The 18,760-nt window shown below is 35.1% G+C and overlaps 2 protein-coding genes across 2 annotated transcripts in view; both read left to right on the top strand.

Annotated features, from left to right (window-relative positions):
* Window positions 1-1,426: 1,426 nt before the first annotated feature.
* Window positions 1,427-9,076, top strand: LOC134586220 (uncharacterized). Its single transcript, XM_063441716.1, has 4 exons — window positions 1,427-1,578; window positions 6,146-6,220; window positions 6,497-9,027; window positions 9,071-9,076. Exons 1-4 carry the CDS (start codon window positions 1,512-1,514, stop codon window positions 9,074-9,076), a joined length of 2,679 nt encoding a protein of 892 aa, XP_063297786.1. The 5' UTR covers window positions 1,427-1,511.
* An 11-nt stretch (window positions 9,077-9,087) lies between these two features.
* The window catches only part of MUC4 (mucin 4, cell surface associated), a 49,202-nt gene continuing 39,529 nt past the window's right edge, over window positions 9,088-18,760 (top strand). The window contains exons 1-6 of the mRNA XM_063441717.1: window positions 9,088-10,258; window positions 12,684-12,817; window positions 12,907-13,065; window positions 14,433-14,576; window positions 14,722-14,849; window positions 15,640-15,734. Of these exons, the coding sequence (XP_063297787.1) occupies window positions 10,129-10,258; window positions 12,684-12,817; window positions 12,907-13,065; window positions 14,433-14,576; window positions 14,722-14,849; window positions 15,640-15,734 (790 nt within the window). The 5' untranslated portion in view covers window positions 9,088-10,128. The remainder of the gene's footprint in view (window positions 10,259-12,683; window positions 12,818-12,906; window positions 13,066-14,432; window positions 14,577-14,721; window positions 14,850-15,639; window positions 15,735-18,760) is intronic.

Raw genomic sequence — 18,760 nt, forward strand, 5'->3', positions numbered from 1 at the left:
AGTGACACAGAAGCACACTGCAAATAAAATAATCCATCTGATGAGAAATAGAAAACAAATCCCACTATGAAAAAAAATCAGTGCCCAACCAGTTTCAATCAATTGCATCTGTGGAGGTAGCTAGCATAGCCACACTGCCAGACAGGTTAAAACCACTACAATGAAAGACATTAGAAAACATTACAACCACCACACCATTTTAGAATACTTTTTTTTTTTTATATACAGAGAAATAAAAACAGACCTGCCAAACTCACTGCAGGCAGAGTTCGTTTGTGCAGTAAATTGCCACATACTGTAAATAAGTGATGGAACAACCTTGCAATTTTCCAACAACAAGCAATAGAGCAGAAGTACACTGCATAATCTATATTTTACAAAAAATAAAACAAATAAAATAATATGTCGCAAATCATTAAAGTTATTCTAATTTAGTGAGCAAAGTGGGTGTAAGTGGCACTGGAAGTAAGAGCTAGGAACAAAATTGGCAGAGGAACGGGAATATCAGTCTAGGTTCCATTCCAATTTTCAAATAAGGGGAACAATATGACACATGGTGACTAAATGCACTGCTATTTGGCTCTTTTTTTCTAAAGGGCATCAGGCAACTGATTTGCTACTTGTATATATTAGGGTCCACTTATTGCACACAAGCTAGGCAGTCTCATGCCCCACAGTTTCAGTCCTGGTAGAGAGTAGGCATAACTCCTACTCATCCCTCTCCATTACTATAAGTAGCATTTATATTTCTCCAGCATATTCTACAGTTGTTTACAATTATTGATCGGTGATATTTGACATAATTGACATGTAAAATAGTATTGACAGAGACAAGAGGTGAAGGAGGTCCTGCTCAAACAAGCTTACCATTAATAGTTTCCCAACATTATAAGTTTTTATCAAGCTTTAGTTTCTGAAGATAGACTTTTGGGGGTAACAGGTGTTATTTCATTCTTGGATTTGGACAACACAATATCTTCCACCAGTTCTTTTTTTTGCCAGACTTTCAGTTTGTGACTCATGAAAAAGCGATACCTAGAAAAAAAAAAAAAATCAGTTTCAGGTTGTCATTGAATTTAACATGTTGCTTTTATGTTCTTTAGACATTTGAGGAAAAAGTGCGTGAGCAGATCTTCCAAGTCACATTTTTTTTTTGTTTTGTTAAGTTAGAACTGCACCTGTAAAAAGTTGGAATAATACGTCATGTTACAAAGAATACGTAAAACATCAGTGTTTCAATTATCCTTTATTTTTCAGCCTGCCCCACCAGTTGAACCTTTACCAACGTATGTTGTAAGCTACAGGTTTATGTACAGTTATTTTTGGAGGTCATGGTGTATGACAGCCCCTCCTCTATTGTCCCAGCAAGTTATAGTCTATCCTAGACAGGCTGAAGCCGCACTTTTATTTAACTACCAGAAGAGACTTCATCTCTCTGACAAACAACTACCGATAGTAATTTATTGAACTTATTGATATTTATTATTACTGTAACTACTAACTATTTAAAAATGATGAAAATGACCTGGATATCTCTTCTCTGCTATCTCTGTGTTATTAATGAGATTCTGTCACAAGGTAAGAATATCTCACTTTAAATGTATTTATGATTTATGGTTTATCGCTAGTTGGTTTCAAATTTGATTCGGTTACTCCAGAATATAATTATCTGAGATTAAATACAAAGTATGTGGTAAGCCCTAGTTACTTTTTGTCGATATAATTTATGTTTACAACTCAGGCACCAATTAACATACTTTATTTTTATATTTATATTTTCAAATTGTTAATGCGATGGAATATGTATCTTAACATAATTACTATTTCTATGCAAAATGAATTTATGACACTGTAACAGCAGCCATTAAAATGAATTAGCTCACTAGGCGAATACTGTCTCGGGATTTAACTGTCAACTGAATAGCTTCTTCTTGTTTAGTGATTTATTTGGGCATCGTGTTGTTTGCAGTGGCATGGTTTGAATGATACCAATAGTTTATTACATTTATTTTATAAACAAATAAAGTAAATACCTGTTCAGTAGCATTTCATAAACCGCAACACTAAATTTAACCTAGACATTGTTTTATTTGCATAGGATGAAAAAGCAATCTCATTCTGTAAGAATGATATCATTACTAATAGGTCTCTGTAAAAATAGCAGTGTTAATATTTGTGGCATAAGTATTTAAACATTTCCGTTAACTATATATTGTGTAGGTCTCAGTCAACTAATTAGTTGTGCTTCTGAGACTAAAACAAAACATGTAGTATTTAGTGCATTCCACACCAACTATATGTAAAGCTTATAAAGGTTCATAAAGCCATCTATATTAGAATACTGTATTGTACTACACTATACAGTTTCATTGTAATAGCAGTTATCTACCTATGACTACTTGTTTTTTTCTTCAACATTCTACGCTAGACTATTGGATAATTCCTTTAAAGAGTTCTAAAATAAGGTTTGCATTGGTAAATGTATGCCAATTACTAATCTCAATATTTTCTATGAATTTATTTTAATCAAGAGCACTGTGTTGTTATTAGAACAATTAGAGGGTTTGTCCAATATTTTTTGTACTTGCACAATGTTTGGTGACCAGGTCAATTCCAACCTTATCAACCAGTCTGTCAAGCTAATAAGTAACTGGTTATGTTAAGGTATTAATAAAAATGAATTAGGTCTCTGAAACAAGTTTCAAAATTCATAGACATAGAAGACTAGCTTCAAACAAAAAAAGAAAAAAGTTCAGATTAGCCCTTCTTGTCATAGAGATCACCTTTCCCCTTGTGATTATGTTGTTTTTTTTCGTTGTTTTTATTACCAATGTTAATAATTCAGTATGTCTCTAAATTTTGTTAAATTTGAAACTGACGAAATTTGCTGTCCTTTATTACAGTCCCTCATCCCTCCATCCACAGATGATAGCATTAGGGTGTGAGTTGAAGTCTTGTGTTTTCTATATTTGTAACCATAGCTATTTTGCTGTTTATTAAGATATGGATAACTGGAAGTGCCAGCATTTATCAATGCTGGCTGTCAGATGATGAGATATTTACCTGAGTTTTGTGTTTTGAGTGACCACATTCATGGCATTGCTGAGTAAGGAGGGCACTTTAACTGCTTCAGTCCTGGTCAATATGGGGCACATTGCAACATGCTACCACCTTTAACCCATGACTTGCCCTGCATACCATTAAGAGGGTTAAAAGTTTTGAGATGAGCAGTAGAATCAGTTTTGGTAGTGAGTTTATGGTAGTTATTTGTTTTTGTTGTAGCTATGTATTGATCTTTTTTACATGTTTTATTATTTTATGTTTGTAAAATACGCTGCTCTCTGATGCCAGGTAATAGTGTAACATATAGTTTTAACATGGGATCTTTTCAGATTCAAAGCATTTTGAATTTACAGGGAAATCTGGTGATGGCATCTCATTACAAGCAAGCCTCTGCTGGGCACATCACTGAAGGATGTGTTTACTGTATATAAATTTGAGTGTAAAACGGAGAAATATTTTGAAACATATTTCAATAAAAAAATAATATGGTTAAATATCTGCATTTATTGTACACTCTGTATTGTGCCGCATTATCAATCTTAATTTATTGCACTATATTTATACATGTATGATAAAGCATTTCAGTATAAAACAGGGACATATATTTCCCTCTGGCTTATGGATACGCTCTTTCCAACCATTACAACAACACAAAGGCCACCAATTTATATTTCATATTTCCTCTGCGGCCGCTACGTTTAAGATTCACCATTTCACAGTTTCCCTAGTTAATGTCTCACTCTGTATATCCAAATTCCCTGTCTCCACACAGTAACTATAATCCCTTACTTTACCATTATATATCATAGGATAAAACTGATGAAATTCCAGGGAATGGACTGAAACGTGGATGTACTATATGTATTAATATTAACAAAAAAATAAAAATAAATCATATATATTAACATTTTAAATATAACAATTGATTAATTCTCTGAACACTTTTGTCATAAGACTAAATGTTTAAATTAGAGAGCTTCATTAAATGAGTGGCCATAAAATATACCTTACTAAGACCAGCTTTCATGATGAGGCACATTGAATTGTGAAATCTTCAAACTTTTTTTTTTTTTATATATTATCACAAAACCATCTGAGCGTATTATGTGGTGTGTCAACACTGTCTGCCTCAAAGCTTTATTTTTTTTTTATTAGTTTGACAACTAAAAATCTTTTGACACCTCTATGTTTTAGTAGAATTGTTGGTTGGCTGTTTTGTAGCTCCCATTTGTTCTATGAAAAGAAAAAATATTCAGGATCAAATAGAAACACCAAATCATTGCTCTTATCTATTGAAGCTGACATCCATTTATTTGAATTAAATGACTTCTCTGCTTCTCTTTATTTCCATGGGACTTAATGTTTCTTTTTCGTTTTATAAATACATATTTACCACTAGAAGGTGATAATCATTGCCTAATGGCTTACTCATTTTACTAATTTTTTTTGTAAATTAAATAACATATTGATCCACTGTAATATACAAAGATGTGTAGTAGAGAATGATTTCTAGAATACTCAAGTAATTGTAAAAAGGTCAAATTGCATGGTTGCAGGGTGCTATTAATCCAGATATGTAATACAGTATGGTTATAAGCAGACTGTGTAGTAAAAGTAAATGTATGATATTGGGTGGTTAAAATCCACAGTTAATCAATTATAATAAACATTACTTACAAGTAGACAGCGGACTACAATCTGATATATAGATGTGAAGCATAGTAGGGTTACAAGCAGAAGGTGCAACACAATTATAATATAGTATGCTTAAAGTCAGCTGTGTAATACATTCAGATGCTTTATAACACATGTATAAATACAATGCAATAAATTAAGATGGATAATGCGGCACAATACTGACTGTTAATCCCATCACTTTTTGCCTAAAAAAATATTAGTAGACATGTGCAATTCGTTTCATTCCGAATGTAAATTCGGAGGAATTTCGTGTAATTTGGACATTCGGATGCTTACAAATTTCCAAAGTGCTGAAGTTCGGTAGTTCGGAAGTGCCGAACAGAAACAAAATGCGGAAGTTTCGAATTGCCGAAGCTCTGAAGAGTTCAAGATTTCTGAAAAGGGGCAAAACAAGAGAGAGGGAGGGTAAATTACGTGAATGATGACAGGAATCTTGACCAATAAGCTAATTTCTGGCACTGGGAGCCCTATAGATGTGTAAGTAGTTGTGGTGGCAGTCCAGGCACTAGGAGGTGGGAACCCTATAGATGTGTAAGTGGTTGTGGTGGCAATCCTGGCACTGGAAGCCCTATAGATATGTAAGTGGTTGTGGTGGCAGTCCAGGCACTGGGAGGCGGGAGCCCTATAAATGTGTAAGTGGTTGTGGTGGCCCCATATGTTCCCTATTAAGGGTTAATAAGTATATATCCCTCTCTGTCTCATGAGAGATTTTTAACTTTAGTTGAAAATAGCAAGGTGAATTGTAAGTATAGGCCTATGACATGGCAAATGAGTTTACACTTAAATGGCCATTTAAGTGATACTAAAACCCCTCCAGTTATTTAAATGTGCATAGGGATTTGGGATAGTGTGTAAGTAACTTTTTTCTTTGGTTCTTAATGACTGATATACTGCAGTGCACAGACTCTATATCGGGAGACATGGTCTCTCAGTGTTGCTTTAAAATTTAAATAAATCTAGCTCTATTGTTAGACCAAATTCTAATCCTAGCCCTAACAAAATCATATAAATTTAACAACAGATAACTCTGAAGCAAGTATTAGACAAAATAATGGCACTTAGGAGTTTTGAATACATTTATAAACCAGCCGATCTTTGATCTTTGTTTTAATGTCTCCATTTCCTTTCAATGGCATTATGTGGTCCATTTGAATTTATCCTCTCTCCATATATAAAGCACATAACAGTGAGTGTTATATTATTTTCATAGCAGATCTTTTGCACTGGGAATTACCAACAATTCCGCTACTTTTGACTGTTAAATGCCACTAAAAGTCTTATAAGCACTGCATAAGTTATATATTTCAAATAAGAAACTTTTTGCACCTCATTTCCTAACCACTCATTATTATTATAATTTTTCCTTTCTTTCTTTTTTAAACAGTCACAGTCCTTGATACGTCTACATCGGTGGGAGCCATTGACTTTCAAGAAGAAGAATTATATTCAGTTGGTCCAGGTACACTCAAAGAATATACCCTCTATTCCTTTGTAAAATCACTTTGGCTAAGACAGACTAGTTTTACTTTTATTTATTATAAAAATAATATGTCTTGAGTGACGTAATCAACTTACCTCTTAAATGTATAGTAAGCCTACCCTAATCTACCCTATGTCTACCCTACCCTAATTCACTCCATCCTATGTAAAGATATTAGAGTTCCTATATACATGCCTCATAATATTTACAATAAAATAACAACTAAAATCAATTTTATATTCTTTGTTATAACAGATAGTTCAGGAGTTGTATCAACTACAACAACAGAAACATCTACTGCTGAGGAAGGTTCTGGGTCAGAACCTGGAACAAGTACAACAGATGAAATATCTACAGTTAGAACCCCAAGTGTACCACCTGATCTTTACACTACTGAGACAACAACAGCTGAGGAAAGTTCTGGTACCGAAGCTGTATTAACTACAACAGAAATAATATCTACAGCTGAAGAAAGTTCAGGTGCAGAAACGTTATCGAGTACAACTGAATTATCATCCACTGCTGAAGAAAGTTCTGGTACAGAAACTGTGTCAAGTACAACAGAAGGAATATCAACAGCTCAAGAATATTCAAGTGCGGAAACTGCATCAAGTACAACAGAAGTAATATCTACAACTGAGGAAAGCGCTGGCACAGAAACTGTATCAAGTACAACAGAATTAATATCTACAGCTGAGGAGAGTTCTGGTACAGAAACTGTGTCAAGTACAACAGAAGGAATATCAACACCTCAATACTATTCAAGTGCAGAAACTGCATCGAGTACAACAGAAGTCATATCTACTCTTGAGGAAAGTGCTAGTACTGAAACTGTGTCAAGCACAATAGAAGTAACATCTATAACTGAGGAAAGTTCTGGCACAGAAACTGTATCAAGTACAACAGAATTCATATCTACAGCTGAGGAGAACTCTGGTACAGAAACTGTGTCAAGTACAACAGAAATAACATCTGCAGCTGAGGAAAGTTCTGGTACGGAAACTGTATCAAGTACAACAGAAGGAATATCAACAGCTCAAGAATATTCAAGTGCGGAAACTGCATCAAGTAGAACAGAAGTAATATCTACAACTGAGGAAAGTTCTGGCACAGAAACTGTATCAAGTACAACAGAATTAATATCTACAGCTGAAGAGAGTTCTGGTACAGAAACTGTGTCAAGTACAACAGAAGGAATATCAACTCCTCAAGACTATTCAAGTGCAGAAACTGCATTGAGTACAACCGAAGTAATATCTACTCTTGAGGAAAGTGCTAGTACTGAAACTGTATCAAGTACAACAGAATTAATATCTACAGCTGAGGAGAGCTCTGGTACAGAAACCGTGTCAAGCACAACAGAAATAACATCTACAGCTGAGGAGAGTTCTGGTACAGAAACTGTGTCAAGTACAACAGAAATAACATCTACAGCTGAACAAAGCGCTGGCACAGAAACTGTATCAAGTACAACAGAATTAATATCTACAGCTGAGGAGAGTTCTGGTACAGAAACTGTGTCAAGTACAACAGAAGGAATATCAACAGCTCAAGAATATTCAAGTGCAGAAACTGCATTGAGTACAACAGAAGTAATATCTACTCTTGAGGAAAGTACTAGTACTGAAACTGTATCAAGTACAACAGAATTACTATCTACAGCTGAGGAGAGTTCTGGTACAGAAACCGTGTCAAGTACAACAGAAGGAATATCAACACCTCAAGAATATTCAAGTGCAGAAACTGCATTGAGTACAACAAAAGTAATATCTACTCTTGAGGAAAGTGCTAGTACTGAAACTGTGTCAAGTACAACAGAATTAATATCTACAGCTGAGGAGAGCTCTGGTACAGAAACGGTATCAAGTACAACAGAATTCATATCTACAGCTAAGGAGAGCTCTGGTACAGAAACTGTGTCAAGTACAACAGAAATTACATCTACAGCTGAGGAGAGTTCTGGTACAGAAACGGTGTCAAGTACAACAGAAATAACATCTACAGTTGAGGAGAGTTCTGGTACAGAAACTGTGTCAAGTACAACAGAAATAACATCTACAGTTGAGGAGAGTTCTGGTACAGAAACTGTGTCAAGTACAACAGAATTAATATCTACAGCTGAGGAGAGTTCTGGTACAGAAACTGTGTCAAGTACAACAGAAATAACATCTACAGTTGAGGAGAGTTCTGGTACAGAAACTGTGTCAAGTACAACAGAAATAACATCTACAGTTGAGGAGAGTTCTGGTACAGAAACTGTGTCAAGTACAACAGAATTAATATCTACAGCTGAGGAGAGTTCTGGTACAGAAACTGTGTCAAGTACAACAGAAATAACATCTACAGTTGAGGAAAGTTCTAGTACAGAAACTGCATCAAGTACAACAGAAGGAATATCAACACCTCAAGAATATTCAAGTGAAGAAACTGCATCAAGTACAACAGAAGTGAGATCTACTCTTGAGGAAAGTGTTGGTACAGAAACTATGTCAAGCACAACAGAATCAATATCAACATCTGAGACAATTTCTGGTACAGAAACAGTCTCAAGTACAACAGAAGTAACATCTACAGTTGAGGAAAGTTCTAGTACAGAAACTGTATCAAGTACAAGAGAAGGAATATCAACAGCTCAAGAATATTCAAGTGCAGAAACTGCATCAAGTACAACTGAAGTAATATCTACTCTTGAGGAAAGTGCTGGCACAAATACTGTGTCAAGTACAACAGAAGTAACATCTACAACTGAGGAAAATTCTGGCACAGAAAGCATGGCAAGTACAACAGTTAAAGAAAGTTCTGCGACAGGAACTGAGTCAAGTACAACAGCAGTGATAACTACATCTGGGGAAAGTTTTGGTACAGAAGCAGTCTTAAGTACAACAGCAGTGATATCTACAACTGAGTTCACTTCTGGTACAGAAAGTGTATCAAGTACAACAGAAGCAATATATACAACTGGGGAAAGTTCTGGCACAAAAACTGTACCAGGTGCAACAGAAGGAATATTTACATCTGAGAAAACCTCTGGTGAAACAACTGTATCAAGTACAACAGAAAGTATATCTACATCTGAGGAAAGAACTACAACTGTGATAACTTCTAGTGCAACACAGGACCTGGAAACAACTGAAAAAGCATCTACAGCATCTAGTTCAGTATCTGAACAAAGTACAGGGGATGATCAGTCTACAGCATATATAAGTTCTACTACAGTATCTGAACAAAGTACTCTCAATGTCCAAACTACAGCTGAAGTAAGTGCTGGTTCGACCGTAGAAAGGACTACAGCTGAAACTTTACCTAAAACAACATATGACCTAATTACTTCAGAGGGAATAACAGAAGCTAACGTAACAGCAGAACCTAAATCAAGTACAGTTGCACTTAGTTCAACGGCTCCAATCCAATCTACTACAACACCTAAAGTAAGTACAACTCAAGAAAGGACTACACTTGAAGCCAAATCTACTGAACAAACTAAAACTGCATCATTGACATCTACTTCCTCCGTTTCAACTGTAATAACAGACAATATTGCTTCTTCTTCTGTAATATTGACTACACCACCACCATCAAATAGCACATCTATAACAACAATATTAACAACTTTATTTACTTCTACATCTGTATCACCTTCAACAACCAAAAGCACAGGAAGTACTTCTCTTTTTGTATCAACCACAGCAACAACAGATAACACATCTGTAACAACGTTGACACTTTCAACTGCATCTACACCTACATCATTATCTTCTACAACCAAAAGCACAGAAACTACATCTTTTTTTGTATCAACCTCACCAACAACAAAGAGCACATCTGTAACAGCATCAACCCTAACATCCACGGCTACTTCTGTATCTCCAATATCATCTACAACCACAATGACCACAAGCACATCTTCCTCTACAGTGTCAACTACACCAAGACCATCAACAAAAACCTCTTCAACCCCAGCAACAACAACACCTACCTCAACCATTACCACTACCACTACTGGAGCTGCAAAAAAAGGTATTCACATGATAAGATGATCATATTAACAAGCCAATTCATACTAATAATGATTTATAAATGGTGTGTGAAATCAAGAAGCTATATAAATGCCATTAGAATAGCTGGTGGGGTCAGTAATACATCAGCTTGACATTGCAGTGAATAAGAAAGGGCAACTGCCCTTCTGTAAACATGCCTTAACCTCTTAATCACATGTTGAAACATGTCATAAAGCTATGTCCGGAGGATATTAGTGAATGAACAAATAAACTGTTATTCCACCATGTTTATGTATCCTATTTTTAAAGGTTCAGACAATTTTGTATGCACACTTCAATAAAGTAAAAGTTCAACACTTTTCATACTTTCAAAAAGTGATACATCCGTGCCACCTTCAAATGATTTGTCCCAGTTGTTCTACAGAACATTTGATATATTTGAACAAAAGCTATGCAATTGTTAATTTCAGTGACTTCAAGTGCTAAGTAGTAAAGCTTTAAATTCTGTTGGTGACTAATTGAAAAGTACCAACTATTTTCATCTTATTTTTCTGCTTGCTGTTTCAATATAGTATGAAAAACAGTGACATACTTGTTTACATTTCTGTGCACCTCACCATCTAATGCCCTAGCCATAAGATTGGAAGAATTGCTAGGCAGTCACAAAAAGGAAGCCCCTATCATATCTTCAGAGAGCAACTCCCTAATTCCCTAGGTCATTTAATCACTTGCCTTGGCCATTTGCCAGTCTCTGAGAGGCCTGTGCAGCTTTCCCAGAATGTTTTAGAAAAGATTAAAAGAGAGAAATGCTGCTCCCAGGGATTAGAAATTAAAGGGACATTGCAGTCAACAAAACAATATTAGCTTAATGAAGCAATTTTGGTGTATAGATCATGCTCCTGTAGCCTCACTGCTCACTTATCTGTCATTTAGGAGTTCGATCACTTTATTTATGCATCCCTAGTCACACCTCCCTGCATGTGACTTACACAGTTTTCCTAAACACTTCCTATAAGGAGTAATCTAGTGGTTATACTTACTTTTATTGCAAATTCTGTTTAATTTAGAATTTCTCTTGCTCTGTTAATAGCTTGCTAGACCTTGCAAGAACCTAATGTGTGTGATTAAAGTTCAATTTACAGAGCAGGAGATAAAAACATCTGGAGTAAGTTAACATCTGCTTGCAAATGAAACCATTTTGTTTTCATGCAGGCTGTATAAGTAACAGCCAGGGCTGCATAAACAAAAATAAAAGTGATTTAACTCTTAAAGGGCAGATAATGCACACAAACTGTTCCATTAAGCAAAAGTTGTTTTGGTGACTATAGTGTCCCTTTAAGTATATGAAAAAAAAAGTTTTCCAAGCCCTGTTCATGGAGGGCCTAGCTATCCCCCATTTAAATAACAGTTGCAATACACAGTGGTACAGGAAAATAATATATTATTCCATTAACCGTAGTTGTCTGTGCATGCAGAATCGTAGGTATTTGAATTGTATTTTGTCTGTGGCAAGTGGATAAATAACATTTACATAAAAAATGTCTATAAATAAAAAAAAATGGCAAAATCAGTAACAAAATAATAATGCAAAACCTGTGGTATACCAAAACTGAAAAGATAAATACCGATAGCTACGACTTTAATATAAGACACAATTAAATAAACAGAAAAAGACATACTCTCTATTACGAGAGTGGGCTATGTACATAATATCCTGAGACATCTCACACCGAAAATATTAGGAAACATAAAACTAAACACGGAAAGCTTTCATGATTCCAGTATTAGTTTAATCTCTTTCATGATTCTCGTACCCAAGTAAGCTAAAAACAATACATATAAGCTTTAAAAATTGTGCGATCTCTGGATTGTTACCCCCACCAGTGAGTAAACAGGCATGATCATCACCCTGAACATTTAAACAGCTAATGCATTCATTGTTACACTTGTTAGAACGCTGGCAGAAGTTGATGTTTCAGCTTCGAGTCCCAAATGACATTAATATGTACCATCATGTAGTCCTTGAACATTCTGATACTCTAGAACACATACTGAAAAATACTCTTTGTCAGTAATTAAAACTAGTTTTAGCATTTTTATGAATGCAATTGATTGCTGACCATTTTAATTCCAGTATTGCATAGTTTAATATCTTTCATGACCTTTAAATTGTGCTAAAATAAACATGATGTTCTAGTAAATTAATAAAAAATACTTTGAAAATTAGAGGTGGTGTTTATCAAAGCTAAACAAGATTACTCCCAATCCAAAGTTATCATTTGCAACCATCACCCTAGAGACCTTTGGAAAGTTCAAATTTAGTACTTGCCCACATAAATATCTTCAGGAATATGGCCCAGTCTATAAATTGTGAAATACTTATATTTTATATCAATGCTAACTTTCTTATTTTCATTTAAAATAATGTATTGTGTGTTTTCTAGCTGTTTCTCTTTTTGACTATGGTGTTGCTGTTGGTGATCAAGAATGTGTATATAGGAAAACTGACTTCACCTGTCCACTGTTGGAGCCACCTATGGGATTTCCATTTCTCAAAAAGCTGAGGAACTTTCTATATGTTAGTATTAACTCTTACAGTCATTATTCATTTTGTGTATTGCTTACTGCTCTACATAATTAACAAAGCTCATGTGTTTTTTTTTCTAGTACACAGACAATGGGCAGATTGTCTTCCCAATATCCACGAACAATGTATTTTCTTACACTAATCCAACTGGATTTTCTAACAATTTTAATGTGGCCATGATAGGAGTATTTTGGGATGATGCAGATTTCTCCAAAAACGTTGGAACTACCTATTACCAGGTTACTTATTCTAATATTTAAACTATTTCATTATATCTTTTATGTGTAAATGACAAAATAAAATGAAAATATAAAAGCATTTAACTAGTAAGCCCTAGGGTCTAGAGATTATCATTAACCATTTTAATGTTGCTTTCGTATTTTCATTTATTTAATTTTATTACGTGGATTACATTTGTTGACATTTCAAAATGTAATATTAAAAAATGAGTGACAAAGTGTATGCACACTTTGATATATATGATTATCAAAAGCCATCTCTTGATAGAATGTTTAATATTATACTCGAGATGATTCTACTCAGAATTTTACTATTTTTCCTTTATTAATTTTTCCAATCTGGCTACTATGACCTACAATTTGAACTATTCAAGCTTAAAGTGCTTGAATGGTGGATTACATCGCTGGCAGTAGAGAGGTTGAACTCTGTATGTGCAGCATCTCATAGAGAAAGGCTGCACATACAGAATCCATGACCACTTCAAATTGATGAAGTATTAATGGCACTTGGAGCAACCCTTTAAACTAACAATTAGCCATGTGTGTGTCAATATTTTTTTATATTGAAGCAAAGGCTCAATGCTGTGCACACTCCATACAAGCAAGATAAAAGGACACCAGATAAATCAACTAAGTGGGGTGCAGAGCCAAATACCTCCCTTGCCAATTAGCATTTCCTCATAGTGATGCATTGAATCAAAGCATCTCTATGGGGAAAGTTCAGCATCTCCATGCAGAGCGTGGAGACACTGAACGTCAGTAGTTGTTCTGGTGACTGTAGTGTCCCTTCAACATATATTGTCACACTTTTCTTGAGGCTTTCAGACAATAATATCAACACAACAGACATCTACCATGCTACATGCCCATGCAGTCCTCTATGTATTATAGTTTGCATGAATACAAAAACATTGAATGATACAAACATAATATGTTAACTGGATAGCGCTCTGGTCAATAACTCCTTCTCTTATCAAACAGTGCTTTAGTAAGTATATAGGTCCTATGGCCTAGACCAGGGTAATCAATCTTCACCACTCCAGATGTTGTGGACTACACTCTGTACTACATTCTGATGCTCTGCCAGCATTATGGCTGTAAAAATGTAGTCAACAACATCTGGAGTTTGTCAGATTGCCTAACCCTTGCCTAGACATTGTATTGCTCAAGGACATCCTAAAGCACGGTTCCAGAGTGTCTTGGCGTCATTGTCATTAGAAAGTATTTTTTTTGTTCAGCATGCCTAAAATAATTGTGTATATTTTGAACATATTCACATTATGTTGCCAGAATTAACAAAAAATGCAGTAGAAATGACGTAAAACTTATCTAATTAACACAATTCTTTGTTTGCATTTTGTTAACAGGTTTATAATAGCACCAGTAATACAACTGCAACCAGTCGGGTGGAATCCATGATTCGGAAGTACAGTCAAACTCCATATACTGCTCAATGGACCTTGAAAATTACTTGGGTAAAGGCACCTGCATACGGGTCTAATTATAATTTGGTAAGCATACTATAGATGGTCTGGTTAATAATTTCCAGATTCATATGTCTTCCCTTGTTGTCTTTGTATTTGTATTAATTTATTTTTGTACTTAATTTGAACATGGCATTTGGTCGTTCATATTCTGCAACAATTATACATTCAGGGCAACACATACCAGGCCGTGCTGACTACTGATGGCTATGTTTCCTACATTCTTATGCTTTATCAAGATGGAGGGATGAACTGGGATGTTACCATTCGCACTAACAATGTTACTATTGGCTACAGCAGGTAACCTCTCTTTATGAAAACCGGCTTAATATTTTTCATTTTAATGAATACAGTGGCACTCAACACAAATTTAATGCATAGTTTCTGGCCTTATCAATGAACTGTATTTTTCAATACCCATAGTATCCTTGTTGAAATTTCTGTGGCTGTAAGCTTCTACCTTTCCCACATTTAAAGGGACACTATAGGCACCCAGACCACTTAAGCTCATTGAAGTGGTCTGGGTGCACTGTCTTAGGTCCCTTAATCCTGCAAAGATAATTATTGCAGTTTTAAGAAACTGCGTTAATTGCCTTTCAGGGCTAACTCCACCTCTAGTCACTATCTACCAGACAACCACTAGAGGGACATCTGGGCTATGCATGAGGACTTCCAGCGTCACCCGAATCCCCGTAGAAAAGCATTATATAATACTTTCCTATTGGCAAATCCGAATGTGAGCAATGCCCACAACTTTGTGTTTACTTTCAATGTAAATACTCATTCAAGGAAATAAAACAATAAAAAATCTTCTTAAATCTGGACTAAAATCTAGTTTAAAATAAATTAAGCAGCGTGTCCTTATCGTGTGCCTATATATGATTAAAACAGCTTACAACATAGAAAATATGTTGAGTTTTTTAAAAAAAATATTTGATTATTGATATACTGTATTGTGCAGAATTTTTTATATTTAAAAAAAAATGATTTGCACTCCTGTTTTTTGTATTATATTAATAAATCTGTAAATAGAGAACGTAACATTTGTTTAGATGTATTCTAAATTGTTTATAATATTTTTTCCCATCAGTGGGAGCAACGATGTATTTTTCAAAAATGATCCACTCATGGAAAAAACAGCTGCAGAAAAATACCGTCCTGATGCCCAGGTCCAAGTTGATCCAGGTATGTGATAACAAATATGAGAGACAAACAAAAACAGCATGATAGGTAAAATATCAAAGAGAAAACTAATATATGAGTATATTTCACTGTTCTCAATCCCTCCCCTTCTTTTGTGTATGTAGAAATCAACATATAGTAGAATTATTTTCTGTATATATTAAGAAGGTAGGATTCAATTCAGCCATTTGGTGAAGACTAAAACACACATTTAGTGCTTTTTAAGGGTCAGTATAACACTTGGTTCTCCTTAAAGGTCTTAGAGACAGGTATGGGACAATACCGATGTCTGGACAAAATAGATATGTACATATTTTTTTTTTATTTTTAAAGTAGAAGTTGCTAAATTGTTGTTTATGTCCCATTGTTTCCCATCCCCACAACAATAATATAATTCTACCTGTGTAGTGCATTTGCACAGCCACCCCGGCCCCACACTGATAATCCATATTGACATAAAAGCTGGGGCCACAAGTGATAATTTGATTTGATTTTCACTGTCATCCGTTTCTAACCAGTTTAACAATCTGGCCCTGATATTATTGAAAATTATATTTGATTAATATCTGAAATATAATTGTCTATTTTTTTTTGTCATTAAAAAGTTACCTAATTGAAAAAAAATACCTCCAAAGAAATGCATGCAATGTCTTATTTTTGTTTATGACCTGCTTTAATTTGAGAAAACCCCTAATATACCTGAGTGCAACTAAAACAGGAACCTTGAGCTGATATGAGCTGAGGAATGTCCCTATTGCTTTTTAAAACTACCCCCTATATGTAAAAATTGCCTAAGTATCATTCATGAAGCCTATTAATAATTTGTCAGATCAGTAAATTTCCATTCTTACCCACAGCACATAGATCACAGGCAATAGTTAAAAACAACTAAAATTCTTAGAGCCACACATGCCCTAGTGTTTGGTGCAATTTTCAAGACCGATTCCTGTGGTCTTTTTAATTTCTCAGTAGTAACAATACCTCTAATGTAATGACCTGAATAAACATGCACAAGATATTCTAGAGGATACTTAAATATTGACCCAGACATGTGAATTTGGTACTTCATTATTGGATAGATGTGTTTGATGCCTCCTTTTTGGATAGGTAGCATTGTGGGGTTTTGGGGTTGTTGAGGATGTGGTTGGAATGCAGATTTTGTTAGGACAAAAGTTAAATCATTAGTGGAAGTGTTTATGTAAATTTTCAAGCTGGACAAAAGTGGTAAGTGGTGTCCCTCAGGGTTTTGTTTTGAGACCGCTTCTTTTTAACATATTTATAAATTATCTTGAAATTGGCATTGAAAGCCATGTATCAGTGTTTGCAGATGACACAAAACTTTGTAAAGTAATAAAATGTGAGCAGGATATTGCCTTGCTGCAGAGGGATTTGGATAGATTGGGGGACTGGGCACTGAATGGCAGATGAAAACGTAGAGAAAGGCAAAGTTATGCACTTCGGGGTTAAGAATGCACAAGCAATTTACACCCTAAATGGTAGTGAACTAGGGATAACCACATACGAGAAGGATTTGGGACTTGTTATAGACAGCAAATTAGGCAGCAATATGCAATGTCAATCTGCCGTTGCTAAGGCCAGTATGGTTTTGTCATGTATAAATAGGGGCATCAATTTTCGAGATGAAAATATAATCTTGCCTCTTTATAAATCGCAGGTAAGACCACACCTTGAATATGCTGTGCAATTTTGGGCACCTGTTCTAAAGAAAGATATCATGGCACTAGAAAAAGTGCAGAGACGAGCTACAAAATTGATAAAAGGAATGGAACATTTTAGTTATGAAGAAAGGTTAAAAAATTTAAATCTCTTTAGTTTGGAAAAACGGTGCCTGAGAGGGGAAATGATAACAGTATACAAATATATTCTGAGCCAGTACAAACCATTATCTGGAAATCTATTCATAAACAGGGCTATACATAGGACACGAGGTCACACATTTAGGCTTGAAGAAAGGAGATTTCATCTAAGGCAAAGAAAAGTTTTTTTTACAGTAAGAGCAATAAGGATATGGAATTCATTGCCTGAAGAGGTGGTTTTGTCAGAGTCTATACAGATGTTTAAACTGCAATTGGATAAATACTTGCAAATACACAACGTACAGGGATATAATTTCTAATTAGTGGGGTAATAACTGTTTGATCCAATGAGACATCTGACTGCTATTTTGGGGTCAAAAGGATTTTTTTTTCCTAGTTTGTTGCAAAATTGGAAGTGCTTCAGACTGGGTTTTTTGCCTTCTTTTGGATCAACAGCAACAACATATGTGAGGAAGGCTGAACTTGATGGACGCAAGTCTCTTTTCAGCTATGTAACTATGTAACTATGTGTTCTTTTTAGTGTAACAATAAGGGTAAAGGTACAGCTGGGCATAGAACCTCTGTATCGCTTGTAAATAACTCTTTACCTTGTAGTTTAGTATGTTTGCAGAGAGCTGTGATAAGTGGTAGCATATATCACTCTTTCTTGACTAACATTATTTTTAGAGAATCTCTCTACCAGGGTAAAAATGTAAAATGAGATTCATCCCTCAAAGTGCAATCTTCCTAAATATTGTGCATATGTGAGTGTGTCGATAACATTAAAACGCGATACACCTAAACAGGCATGGTTTATAATGGTGTTTCTACAACATACAAAATTGAGTGTAGTCCACTGCAATTTTTTTTTATTTTTTTTAAACACCTGAATAAAAATAATTGGAATTTACTTACTGTTTATACATATAAACATTCAGATATGCACACAAGTGTTTCTTATTATCCCCTTAAATATCATCCTGGTCCCCAACAGTGTTTTTTTTTAGCACTCCCCCAAGTGTCTTTCCCTAGCCCCCTTTAACATCTCTCAATATCATATTCCAAAGTGCATTTCCATAGCTCACTTACATGTTTCTGTCTGGATCCCATCAGTGGTGGATCGGGGAGTGGATCAGCAGGGTAAATGCTACCATAAAAAGCCAAATAAATGTATACCTGGCTGCAAGCTAGGGCTAACTGATGTGTCACCCC

The sequence above is a fragment of the Pelobates fuscus genome, chromosome 2, assembly GCF_036172605.1.
Source record: "Pelobates fuscus isolate aPelFus1 chromosome 2, aPelFus1.pri, whole genome shotgun sequence".
Lineage (NCBI taxonomy): Eukaryota > Metazoa > Chordata > Amphibia > Anura > Pelobatidae > Pelobates > Pelobates fuscus.

What these genes read in the sequence shown, in the direction of transcription:
- LOC134586220 (XM_063441716.1), top strand. Translation starts at nt 1,512, where the DNA reads ATGATGAAAATGACCTGGATATCTCTTCTCTGCTATCTCTGTGTTATT. An exon ending in TAATGAGATTCTGTCACAAG is followed by an intron (nt 1,579 to 6,145) that starts GTAAGAATATCT and finishes TTTTTTAAACAG; the next exon opens with TCACAGTCCTTGATACGTCT. An exon ending in ATTATATTCAGTTGGTCCAG is followed by an intron (nt 6,221 to 6,496) that starts GTACACTCAAAG and finishes TTGTTATAACAG; the next exon opens with ATAGTTCAGGAGTTGTATCA.